Genomic DNA, 13,680 nt, shown 5'->3' on the forward strand with positions numbered 1-13,680 from the left:
TCATATAAGAGGATCAATCTAAGAACCAAGTCTGACTAAGTACTAGTAACAGAAAGAACAGAGGAAACAAAGGAGGAATTAGGGCACATTACTATGAAATTTCAAAACTGCAGGAAAAAGAAAAGATCCTGTAAGTTTCCAAAGAGAAAAAGCAGCCTACAAAGAAAGGATGAAAAGAAAATTTAAGAACTCTATCAGGACTATCAAGAGCAACACTGGAAGCTAAAATACAACTGGAAAATGACTTCCCAAATCTGAGGAAAAATAATTTTCAACCCAATAACTCTATCAAAGAGCAAAATAAAGACATTTTCAAATATGTCATCTCAAAAATTCACCTTTTTCTTAGTACACTGACGGAGGATACAGTCTACCACAAAGAAACCAAGATAAGACATTTTCCTTGGACAAAGGTAAAGGGAAGTCCCGGGGCTGTGACGGTGCACCTTAGCCTAGAAAACACCCACCCCAGATTATTGGAGCAGACTGACTGAGGGCTTCAGAATAACTGAAAAGGGGAAAAGGCGGGGGTGGTGGTTTATTATCAGGTAATGTATTTGATCATGAAAATTCTAGAGAATGTGGAATGTGTAAGAATCAGCAAGATACTGGTTGACAACTAAGCAAACGATAAATAAAAAAGCATAAGTTAGGAAAAGGAAAAGTATTTGGAGCTCGGTTTTGAACATGTTCAATTTGAAATTTCTGTAAAAGAAATGGTTTTGTTATTATAAATAATGCTTCACTGAGCAAATGATGGCTTTCAAAAAGGTATATGGCTAGAGCCCAGCTGATGTGGCTCAATGGTTGAACTTTAACCCATGCGCCAAGAGGACACCAGTTCAATTCCCGGTCAGGGCAAATGCTGGATTGCAGGCTTGATCCCAGTAGGGGACACGTAGGAGGCAGCCAATCAATGTTTCTCTTTCTCCCTCCCTCTCCCTCTAAAATCAATAAAAACATATTTTATATATATTTTAAAAAAGTATATGGCTAGAAAATATCAAGGATGTAAGTTTCAGATGCACAACTTTATATCCTATCTGTATACTCCATTGTGTATTCACCACCCAAAGTCTAGTTACCATATATTTGACCACCCTTTCCCTCTTTATCCTCCCCGAACCCTCTTCGCCTCTGGTAACCACCATTCTGTTGTATCTGTGAGTTTACACAGGTAGGTTTTTATGTGGTCAAAAATTTAGAATCAATTGAGTAAATACTTAAGAACACAACTGCTAAATCATGTGGAAAGACTACGTTTAGCTTTGTAAGAAACTGCCAACTATCACATAATTTTTCAAAAAACGGTGCTAGCACAACTGGATATCCAAGTGCAAAAAAATGAACCTAGATTCAGACCTTTCATCTTCACAAAAATTGACTCAAAATGTATCACAGGCCTAAATGTAAAACGCAAACTATAAGACTCCTGGAAGTTAACATGGGAAAAAATCTAGATCAGCGGCCGCCAACCGATGGTCCGTGGACCACTGGTGGTCCGTGAGGTCCAAAAGATTGGCGACCGCTGATCTACATGACCTTGGGATTGGTGATGACGTTTTAGATACAACAAAAGCATAATAAAAAAAAGAATAACTGATAAGCTGGAGTTCATTAAAATTAATTTCTGCTCTCTGAAAGAAACTGTCAAAGGTTATGGAAAGACAAGCCACAGACTGGGAGAAAATATTTGCATAAGACTTATCTGATAAAGGACCGTTATCCAAAATATATGAAGAACTTTTAAAACGCAACAATTAGACAATAAACAACCTGATTAAAAAAATAGGCCAAAGTCCTTAACAGACACCTCACCAAGGAAGATGTAGATGGCAAAGGAGCCTATTAAAAGATGCTCCATATCACGTCATCAGAAAAATGCAAATTAAAACAATAATGAGATACCATCGCACATCTATTAGAATGGCCACAAATCAGGCCACTGACAACACCAAATGCTGGTGACAACTTAAAGCAACAGAAACTCTCATTCATTGCTGGTGTAAATGCAAAATGGTACAACTACTTTGGAAGACAGTTTGGCAAAACACATTCTTACCATCTGATCCAACAATCACATTCCTTAGTATTGACCCAAAGGAGTTGAAAATATTATGTCCACACAAAATCCTACACATGGAAAGTTTATAGCAGCTGTATTTACAATTGTGTAACTTGTAAACAACCAAGATGTCCTTCAATAGGAGAATGTATAAACTTTGGCACATCCAGACAATGGAATATATATATTTTAAAGTTACTCATTTCTTTCTTTCTTTTTTAATGTTTAGATTTTTAGAGAGAGAGGAAAGGAGGAGAGAAAGAGAAACATCGGATGTGAGAGAGAAATATCTGATCAGCAGGCTCCTCACTGTCCCCCAACCCCCTAGGATAAAGCCCAAAATCCAGGCATGTGCCCTGACCGGGTATCGAACCTCTTGGTGCACAGGACGTTGCTCAACAAACTAAGCCACACTGGTCAGGGCTGGAATATTTTTTAGTGCTAAAAAGAAATGAGCTATCAAGCCATGAAAATACATGAATAAAACTTAAATGCATATTGCTAAGTGAAAGAAACCAATTTGAAAAAACATACTCTATGATTCCAACTGTAAGACATTTTGGAAAAGGCAAAACTATGGAGACAGTGAAGAAATTAGTGGTTGCCAAGGGCTGGGGAAGGAAGGGAAGAATAGAACACAAGATTTTGAGGGCAGTGCAACTTCTCTGTATGATACAATAATGATGGATACATGTCATTATACATTTGTCCAAACCCACAGACTGTATAACACCAAGGAAATCTAATGTAAGCCATTGATTCTGGATAATAATGATGTGTCAATGTAGGCTTCTCTTTGCAACAAATGTACCACTCTGGTGGAGAATGTTGACAGTGGAATGTGGGTAAATGGAAACTCTGTACTTTCTCCTCAATTTTGCTGTGAACCTAAAGCTACTCTAAAAATCAAGTTCATATCATTTATCTATTTTTTAAAAATTAATAAACAGGCAATTTAAAATAGAAGAAACTTAGATTAGATGGCCAACAAAGATACAAAAACATATTTAACTTTATAAATGAAAATGAAATTGTGTATTTTTTTTCACTCAGAGAAGCAAACACTAAAAACTGACAACATTCAAATGTTAGTGATGATTTGGAACGAGGGGTTTTCATACATTGTGGGTTGGAATGTAAACAGGTAGAACCTCTTGGGGGAGCAATTTGTCAGTCCTCTGAAATGAATAATGTGTACACTTAAAACAATTCTACTTTTTACTTGAGCACACAAGAGAAATTCCTACACACATGTTCAAAACAGTATAAGAAAATACCCACACAGCAATGGAAGTAACTAACATATATTATTTTGGGGTATATATTTACACATAGCTGTAAATACATGCTTATGTGTGTGTTTATGTAGTTTTAAAAGTACTGAGAAGATACACATTACATTTATGATAGTAGTTGCTTTTGAAGGGAAATTAAGAGAATGTAACTCAAAACTTTATCTATATTATTTTGACTGAAGAGTTTGGCAAAATGGCCCTAGCCGGTTTGGCTCAGTGGATAGAGTATTGGCCTACAGACTGAAAGGTCCCAGGTTGGATTCTGGTCAAGGGCACATGCCTGGGTTGTGGGCTTGGTCCCCAGTAGGGGGTGTGTAGGAGGCAGCCGATCAATGGTTCTCTCTCATCATTGATGTTTCTATCTCTCTCCTTCTCCCTTCCTCTCTGAAATCAATAAAAATATATATTAAAAAAAAGTTTGGCAAAATGATATAAACTATTAATTCTAGATAATTAATTCTAGAAGTAGGTAATTGTTACACAATTATCTATACTTTTCTGTTACTTTAATTTTTCTTAAAAATTTCATTAACATAAAAACCATTATAATTTCAGAGTCATTAGATCAAAATAGTAATGTCAACATACCTGTATCTCCCCCTAAGCCAGCGATTTTCAACCTTTTTCATCTCACAGCACCCATAAACTAATTACTAAAACTTTGCAGCACACCAAAAAAATACAGGTATAATTTTGATTAATTCACACCAGAAAGCTATTGTTGTTTTGGCTGGTGTCACTTTTTTATTTGACAATCTAAAGGAAAAGAAGTCAGTGCCCCTGACTAAATAGTTAGGTATTGCATGTTTTAAAAATTCTTATGGCACACTGTTTGAAAATTGCTACTCTAATCTATAGCACAATAGTTATAAACTAGTGATAAAGATGACAGTTCACATTTTCACTGATGGCTGAATTCTTTTAGTCACATGACATAATTGGGTCAGCCAAAATGAATCCACATCTCATGTCAGAAAGCATAAATAGAATTCCTACAAGAGTATTCCAATTGTAGGCTGGTTAAGGAAGACAACACTCATAGCCATTTCCTTAGCAGCTTTGTCAGGCCCTGGATGCGGGAAGTGACATAATCTGCCTGAATCGCTAAAATCAAATAGTGACTTACGTGAAGGAAACACTGCAAAAGCTACATCCCTCTGAAAATAATACCAGTTTCCTTCCCTGTCCTCTTCTCTTTCCCATAAAAATACGTCATCAGAATGAAGTATTACATAAGAAATACCCGACATACTTCTAGAAAGGAAAAAAATCTACATATTTCTTTATCTTAAAGTAATACAAAAACTTTAAAGAATAAAGTAAAACTTTCATAAATATACATACATAGAGAGGTGACCCCAACCCCTGCTCCTTGAGATAAGCTAAGTGTCAGTCATCAGTCATGGCATACATGCTTCACACAACTCATACTTTCATGAAGAATGTATCGAATACTTACTAAAAGTCTTACAGATGTCAGAAACAGCTTTGAAGACTCTATCAGAAAAATTCACTTTCACTTTCACATACTTCATGTTGGGAAGTTGCAGTCGGAGCAGTTTGTGCTGGGGAGTGAACTGAAGCTTAGCATCCGCCTGAATGCCATACTTATCCAAGGTCCAATGTGTCTTAAGAAGCCAAGTTCTCTTCTTTTCCCACCAGAGAGCATGGTCAGACCAATCTTTTTTTACATCTATAAAAAAAAAGGTACAAACAAAATACTTTAAAAATCACCAAGATTACCTAGAGAGAAATTTAAAAGCAGAAAACTAAATAATTGGGTATTTAATATAAACAATTAAATACTAAGTTCCTATTATGGGACAGGCACAAAAGAAATACTAACAGCTGAAAAACACATCTCTGCCCAGGAAGCCAGTATACAGGTAGCTGGGGCAGAAGACCCTGGGCCCCTAATAATGCCTACGGGAGGTACAACAGGGGACTCCTGGATGACAGGGTAAACACTCTCTCTAGTCATTCAGGGAACAGAGAACCCTGGGGACAGGAATCTGAAGGATAAATAATAAAGAGGAGTTGGTGGGTTCTGAGCCCCGCCCTGAGGAATGGACAATATTCTGATGATAAAGTAGGTGAGAAGGCTGAAGTTAGTGAAGCTGCAGAAGTGTGTTGAGGTGGGTAAGGAGCGGTGAAAAGTAAGATAGGGAACCAGAGTGAGCAAACACCAATAGCCTAGGGGAAGAAGAGCATGGGGAAAAAGCCACTCACAAGTAACAGGGCAATCTAAGAGAAAGACAAAAAACAAACAAAAACCTACGTGATGTCCCAAATATATTCCAAGAAAAGTAATTTATAAAGTCATGCTAACTTTCCCCCCAATGTATTTTGGTACAAGTGAAACAGAAAATGTTAATATTTGTTAAACTATTTAACAGCCCTATGCAATTAAATAAAACCAAATAAAGAATATAATTTATGTAAGATTTGGCTACCCCAGATAAGGCAGCTGTTAACAGTAAACCAGCAAAATACACATACAATCTAAACCTAACTCCAACTAGTTTTTTTTTTTTTCCTTAACTGATTTTTAGAGAGAGGGGAAGGGAGGAGAGAGAGAAAGAAGGATGAGAGCAAAACACGGATTGGCTGCGTCCTGCACATGTACCAAACAGGAATGGGACTTATGACCTTGGGGTGCACCGGCCGATGCCCAAATCAACTGAGCCACACGTGGCCAGCTAGTTTTTAAAGCAGCAATAATAGTGAAAACTTTTCGGACATGTTAAACTATGAACCAAAAAAAGGGAAAATGATACTTTAAAAAAAAAAAAAAGAACAGTCAAACAAAGCCTTCCAGGGGAAGGAAAAACACACACAAAACCCTAGAAAATAACATACTTGCATATAAAAACGCAAACCTACACTTCCTGGGTTGAGGGTTGCTCTCAGGACCATTAAATTCCCAGCACTTCCTGGCTGCCATGCAAGGGACTGACCACCCACACTCAGGCAGAGCAAACTCAGAGACCTCAGGACCTGTCCGCCACAGCAGCCAGTGACCTGTGGCGGGGGAGGAGCCCCAACAGCATTTGTACAAGCTTAAAAGAAATGCTTATACAAACAGACAAAACTGTGCTGTTTTACAATGGTATCAGGACAGAAGGCAGTACTGTAAAGACATACTACACTGCAGTCTCGAATGTGGCCCAGCGGTAAGCAAGATGCTGAAACACAGAGACTAAGACACCGCGTGATATAAGGAGCTGAGTAGCTCTTTGGAATAAGTTACAGATAAAATTCATAAAGAGGCCATTTGTCACCAACACCAGAAGTTTAAAATTTAAAGACAGCATCAACAATGGGGAGTGCTAAAAGGCCTTTTAACAGCAGGTCAGGAATCGGACTTTTCAAGTCGAAACTATATAGGGATGGTCATTAGTGTGAATGGCCCCAGGGCCAAATCCTGCCTTCTGCCTGGTTTTGGAGGGCCCACCGGCTAAGAACATTTTTTTTAGACTCTTATATGATCTGAGGATGACTTGGGTTCCCAGATCCAATTGCCCGGTGGGGGGGAGAGGTGTTCCCACACAAGCAAATGATTCTCAGACACCAGCAGGGTGTTCAAGAATTCGACTCAACTCTGAGGCTGTCTGCCAGGAGCCAGCATCAGGTTCCACAGGTTAAGAGTTCAGTCCTCCCAGACCTGCCCCACCACACACACTTCAGACGCTGGATGCAAGCCCAGATTATGTACTTCTGACGGACTGGCTGCAGAGGGAGGTACCAGCAACCCCCTCCAACTCAAAATGCTAATTGCAAGTCCAGGTTGTCACCTGTTCTTCCCAATGACAGGCTATAAACCAGAGGTTCCCGTGACCCCCTCCCCTGGGTTTGATAACTTTGCTAGAATGGCTCCCAGTACCCAGTGAAACACATTACTTACTAGATCACTGGCTCACTGTGTAACTAAGGAGCAGCCAGACGGGAAGACGCACAGGGCAAGGAATGTGGGAAGGGGCGCAGGGCTCCCATCCCATCTCCAGGCTGCCACTCTCCCTGCATCTCCACGTGTTCACCAAACCAGAAACTTTCCCAACCCCGTGCTTGTGGATTTCTATGGAGGCTTCATTATGTAGTCACAACTGATTAAAATCATTGCCCATTGGCAACGGATTCCACCTCCAGTCCCTCTAACTTCTAGGAATCAAACTGACCTCCCGGCCGGTGTGGCTCATTGATTGAGCATCAACCTATGAACCAGGAGGTCACGGTTTGATTCCTGGTCAGGCACGTGCCTGGGATGCAGGCTCGAAACACAGTGGGGGACGTGCAGGAAGCAGTTGATCAATGATTCTCTTGGATCATGGATGTTTCTAGCTCTCTCCCTTCCTCTCTGAAATCAATTTTATATATATATATATGAAAGTTCCAACCCTTCATTTCCTAAGTTATCTATACTAATAAAAGGGTAATATGCAAATTTGTCAGGACACCCTCACAGTAACTACCGAACAGTAGGCTGCTTGAGACGACAAGGCCAGCAGGTGGGGTAATGAGGGACGACCAAATGACTGAACAGCAGGCTGCATGGGGCAACCAGGCCAGCAGGGGGGGGGGGGGCAGTGAGGGGTGACAGGCCAGCAGGCAGAAGTGGTTAGGGGTGATCAGGCTGGGGGGGGGGGCAGTTAAGGGCGATCAGGCAGGCAGGTGAGCAGTTAGGAGCCAGCGGTCCCGGATTGTGAGAGGGATCCTGGATTGGAGAGGGTGCAGGCTGGGCTGAGGAGACCCCCCCACCCCCGTGCACAAATTTCATGCACCGAGCCTCTAATATAATTATATAAATGTCTAATCATTATGCTGTATACCTGAAACTAATATAATATTGTATGTCAACTATAATTGGGAAAAAGAAAAAAAATTCCAACCCTTTAATTATATGGTTGGGTCTCCTGGCAACCAGCCCCCATCCTTAGGTGGTTTCCAAAAGGCAATTCATTAACAAAAGACACCTCCCAACACTTGGGAAATGTTCCAGGAGTCCCAGGAGTCCCAGGAGCTGAGTGCCAGCAATTATGGAAGACCAAATGGATATGAGAAATGTATTTTGGTCATCTAAATGATTAAATATATATTTTTTATAAATCACAATGTCACAGGGGATAAAAAAATAACAATAACATTATTCATATAATTTTTATATAAAATTCAAATTTTCGTGTTCATAGTTTTATGGAACACGGCACGCTCATGTGTTTCACAGCATCTACGACCGCTCTGCACTACAGCAGCAGGGCAGAGTAGTTGTGACAGAGACCTCAGTACCCACAAAGCCCAAAACATTACTCTCTGGAGTTTTACAGAAAAACTCTGCGGGGCCCCTGATGTAATAAAATCTCGACTTTCCATCAATTAGGCTTCAAACTCTGACCTGAGAAACAGATACTTCCCCCGATGCCATCTTCCCTTTAAAGTCCAACCATCATGGTGTTTCACACCAAAGGAGCAGCTAGTAGCTGCACACAGCAAGAATAATGAGACAAGAACGGGCATACAATCCAAACAATGAGACAAAGATGTACTAGACACCATATGAGTAGTGTACCCACAGAAGGAAAGAGAGTCTCTCACTGACTGGCAACACTGGCAAGATCAGTCTTTTTTACCCACAGAAAATACTGGACAAATAACAATATAGGAAAGAGAAATTACACAAAACAAAAGCAGAAACAGGACACCAGAAAAGATCGGAAGTGTCAATGGTGTACATGCCAAGAGACAGAAATCCAAGGTATACATGGTTTGAATTACCATCGTTGAGCAGTAAGGAAACAGGGAAAATCAGGCATTTACAGTCCTGGAAGACGGAACAGTTAGACTGTTGATTTCAGAGAGGAAGGGAGAGAGCTAGAAACATCCATGATCCAAGAGAATCATTGATCAACTGCTTTCTGAACGCCCCCCACTGGGTTTCGAGCCTGCATCCCGGGTACGTGCCTGACCAGGAATCAAACCGTGACCTCCTGGTTCATAGGTTAGACTGTGACAGATGTTCCCATAGCAGAATTTTTCAGTAGCATTCTTGAAGATTCAAATGCCAGCAACCTACACAGCATTTATTATAGGGTGATCACTACTACAGAATAACAACAGTGTCTATAAAATACTCATTAATTCAACAGCTATCTACTGAACAGGTACTGTGTTCAACAGTAGGTACTGTCCTAGTGCCAGAGAGTGATGAGAACAAGTTCCATCATCTTTGAAGAAAACCGAGGGGACTAGGGTGGAGGAGGGAAAGAAAAGAGGAGAGGGCATCAGAGCAAGGTCAGAGTCATTTAGATTTTATTATGAGTGCAAGAGAAGCCACTAGAGCAGTGGTTTTCGGCCTATCTATACTAATAAAAGGGTAATATGCTAATTAGACTGGGAGACCTTCCAGGAGACCTTCCGGACGTTCTTCTGGACAAAGTCATGGTGGCAGGGCTGAGGTAGAGGCGGTTAGGGGCCAAGAGGGGAGGGCAGTTGTGAGTGATCAGGCCAGGATGGGACAGCAGTTGTGGGTGATCAGGCCGGTGTGGTGGGGGGCCGTTGGTGGTGAGCAGGCCGGCGGGGGGCGGGGGGCAGTTGGGGGTGAGCCGGCGGGGGGGGGGGGGGGGGGGGAGGGCAGTTGGGAGCGAGCAGGCCAGCAGGCAGTATGGTTAGGGGCAATCAGTCAGGCAGGCAGGTGAGCGGTTAGGAGCCAGCAGTCCCAGATTGCGAGAGGGATGTCCCAGATTGGAAAGGGTGCAGGCCGGGCTGAGGGGAACCCCCCCCCCCCCCGAATTTCATGCACTGGGCCACTAGTTTCACATAAGCATTATCTGAGCAACTTTTCAAATATATGAATGCCTGGACCCAGCCCACACTACTTTGGTTTTAAGGAAGGGAGTGATTTACATTTCATAACCACTGATAATTTTGAAGAACTGCAGGGCAGGGGTGTGCATGAGTGGAAATGAGACCACACGAAAAGTTAAGGTGGAAGTGGAAATGATGCAAGTTTGAATTACCATGGTTGAGCAGTAAGGAAACAGAAATAGGAAGAGACAACTTTTCCTGAGCATTTTGTTACAGAGGGGAGAATAATGATGGTGGAGGGGTAGACAGGGGGCGGCAAGACCAAGCAGTATTTTTAATTTTCTTTTTAGGAAGGGAAAGCTAGGATGGGGTTACTTAAACAGACTGGAATGATCCTGTTAAGCTTAAAACATGTTTACAATTCTTCTTTTTTTAATTTGACTAACCCTCAGCTGAAGGTCACTGTGTCACAGTGTCACTTCAAAACTTTTTAGAGACTTGACTGGGCTCTCTTAAATTGCAAGACAATGTTTTCCACCTTCTAGAAAAATCTTTCTTTGGTGCTAGCTTTGTATTATACTATATATCTTATTTTGAAGCTAATAGTATCTCCACATCAAGACCCACAAATGGCTCCACTCAGGATATCACAAGAATATATCTTTTCTACTCAGAGGTAGCAAAAACCAAGTTTAAACTGACCAAAATCCTGAGAAAAATGATATTATACCAACTGAGAACCATCCACCTAAGTGCACAATAAAAATACTTAACTGCACAAATTGTGTGTGTGTGTGTGTGTGTGTGTGTGTGTGTGTGTAAAGCAACATATGTCAATGCAATAGCCGTTAAAGTACTTAGGTTATCTAGCATGCCACAGCACTACTTGTCTCTACAGTGGCAAGTTAAACCATAACACACTATGCAACTGTAACCTGTATAAACACTGTGCACACAATAGATTTCTGATATCAATACACACATTTACCTATTTCTCTAGTTACAGACTAACCACAAGCATAAAAACATGCTGACTCTAAAAGGAACATTGACTTCTCAAATAATTACGAACAAATAATGGCAAGCAAAAGAAAATGCTACTAATTAGTTAAATAATAGTTTATTTTTCTTGTGTGGTATTAGGATTTATAAAGGAGTAATCATTGACATCCCTGTATTTGCATACTCTAAAACGTTGAAATTACTTTTCATACATGTTAACCATTTGTACACCGTAAGTGTCTATAGACACAAGCGGCGGAACTTTTTTTAATTAAATTCAAAATACTGTGGCAGCCGAAACCGGTTTGGCTCAGTGGATAGAGCGTCGGTCTGCGGACTGAAGGGTCCCGGGTTCGATTCCGGTCAAGGGCATGTACATTGGTTGCGGGCACATCCCCGGTAGGGGGTGTGCAGGAGGCAGCTGGTCGATGTTTCTCTCTCATCGATGTTTCTAGCTCTCTGTCCCTCTCCTTTCCTCTCTGTAAAAGTCAATAAAATATATTTTAAAAAAACGAAACAACAAAAAAAACCAAAATACTGTGGCAGTTAACTGGTTAACTGCCCTCCCCATCCCAACGGGGGCCCTGAACCATGTTCCAAATAAACAAACATTTCTGCGTTTTGGGAATGGCAGCCTTGGTTTCAAACATAACATTAAACAACTGAATGGGAGAGAGAGAGAGAGAGAGAGAGAGAGAGAGAGAGAGAGAGAGAGAGAGAGAGAGAGAGACAGACAGACAGACACACACACACACACGTAAAACATCAGCCAGACACTTGCCATGGTAGGAGTTAGCAGACATCACCAGGGTAAGCTTGTTTCCATTAGTCTTATGAAAGCATTCAAGGGTAGATCGTGCTCAGCAACATATTCTAATAGTCAATTTTCCCGATATTATGATTTTCAGTTATGCTCCAGGTACCGTGTAACTTTCTTTTATTTGGTATATTGTGATTTTAAATTATTATTTCTAGATTTTCAGAAGCAACCTACCATAACTACAAACATTTTCAGAAAGAAAAACTAAAGGGAAAAATGTACTATTATGAAGTTCTTGTTTATTTTCCTTGGTGAGGGGAGAAAAAAAGGGATATCATTATTTATTTATACATTTAGCCTGTTTAGTAATTTTTAGAAGTCAAGAATTACTTAGATTCTGGTATAATAGAGATGACAAATGTCTTCTATAATAACTTTTGGTAAAACGTGTTAATTTTTCAAAACATTTTGCCAGGATTCTGGAAAGAATTATTCCTGTGTCCCTCCCCTACTTAATAGAGCCAATCATGCTGTGCTCTGTGGCACATAAAATTGTATCTGACAGGCACTCAAATTCATATAATTAAAATTGCAAATGGCTAAACATTAACTGAGTCAATAAAAATCTCCTCCCTCAACTGTGATAGAATGCTCCTCAAATTCAAGAAGTGGTTGTATATTTATTCCACAAAGACATCGTGTGTGTTTTAAGGAACAGAAGGCGTTGGATTCATCATCGGGGGCTGAGCACACAGATATTGGTTGTATACTGGTTACTACCAAATAGCTTTTGGTGTCAAAGCATTCACCTGCTCCACGAGTCACAAAAGAAAACAACTATTTCAAAGTTTTTCCTGCTACAGAGAAAATATTATGTGCCCCTCTTTATACAATGACAGCTAGCTCACACTGCAGAGAAGAGGAGCAGGAAGAAAGGAGGTACCACAGCGATTTTCAGCCGGTGTGCTGCAACAATTTGTAAAACATGCAACACCTGACTGTTTAGTCAGGGGCACTGACCTCTTTTCCCTGAGACTGCCAAATAAAAATGACAACAGCCACACAACAATTGAGCCATCTGGTGTGAATGAATCAAAAGTTATATGCTGGGATTTTTTGGTCAGATCAGCAAAAAAAATTTTTTTTTGGTGTGCCGCAGAATTTTAGTAATTACTTTATATGTGCCATGAGATGAAAAGGTTGAAAAATCACTGAGATACACTATTTTTTAAAATATATATTTTTACTGATTTTCAGAGAGAAAGGGAGAGGGAGAGAGATAGAAATATTAATGAGAATCATTAATTGGCTGCCTCCTGCACGCCCCCCCACCCCCACCCCACTGATTGGGTCCACAACCCGGGCATGTGCCCTGACTGGGACTCAAACCATGACCTCCTGCTTCATAGGTCAACACTCAACCCCTAAGCCACACCATCTGGGCTGAGATACACTACTGATAACACCATATTTAATCTATTCCTAATAGGGCTACAGCAATTACTACTTGATATAGCCTTCTAAAATACAACTTTTTGCTCTCATTTGAACAAAAACTTTTGTTTAAAAAGTCAAGAAACTGGTAAATAGATAATTAACCAAATAACTTGTTTTTCTTAAGTACCCACATTTTAAAAATAAGTAACTCATTAGTAACAGTTTGGAATAAGAGAAGACAAGATATTACTTTTAATGGCTTCTAGTTCTAGAGGCACATTTAAGAAAGAATTTTAATCAAGAAGGAAATATAAAATTTGTTC

General features: G+C 40.4%; 1 protein-coding gene across 1 annotated transcript in view; it reads right to left on the reverse strand.

Annotated features, from left to right (window-relative positions):
- FERMT2 (FERM domain containing kindlin 2) overlaps positions 1-13,680 on the reverse strand; it is a 66,663-nt gene that overhangs the window by 35,664 nt on the left and 17,319 nt on the right. The window contains exon 3 of the mRNA XM_079768186.1: positions 4,820-5,053. Coding sequence (XP_079624312.1) covers positions 4,820-5,053 — 234 coding nt within the window. The remainder of the gene's footprint in view (positions 1-4,819; positions 5,054-13,680) is intronic.

Source organism: Cnephaeus nilssonii (genome assembly GCF_951640355.1).
Source record: "Cnephaeus nilssonii genome assembly, chromosome: 4".
Classification (NCBI taxonomy): domain Eukaryota; kingdom Metazoa; phylum Chordata; class Mammalia; order Chiroptera; family Vespertilionidae; genus Cnephaeus; species Cnephaeus nilssonii.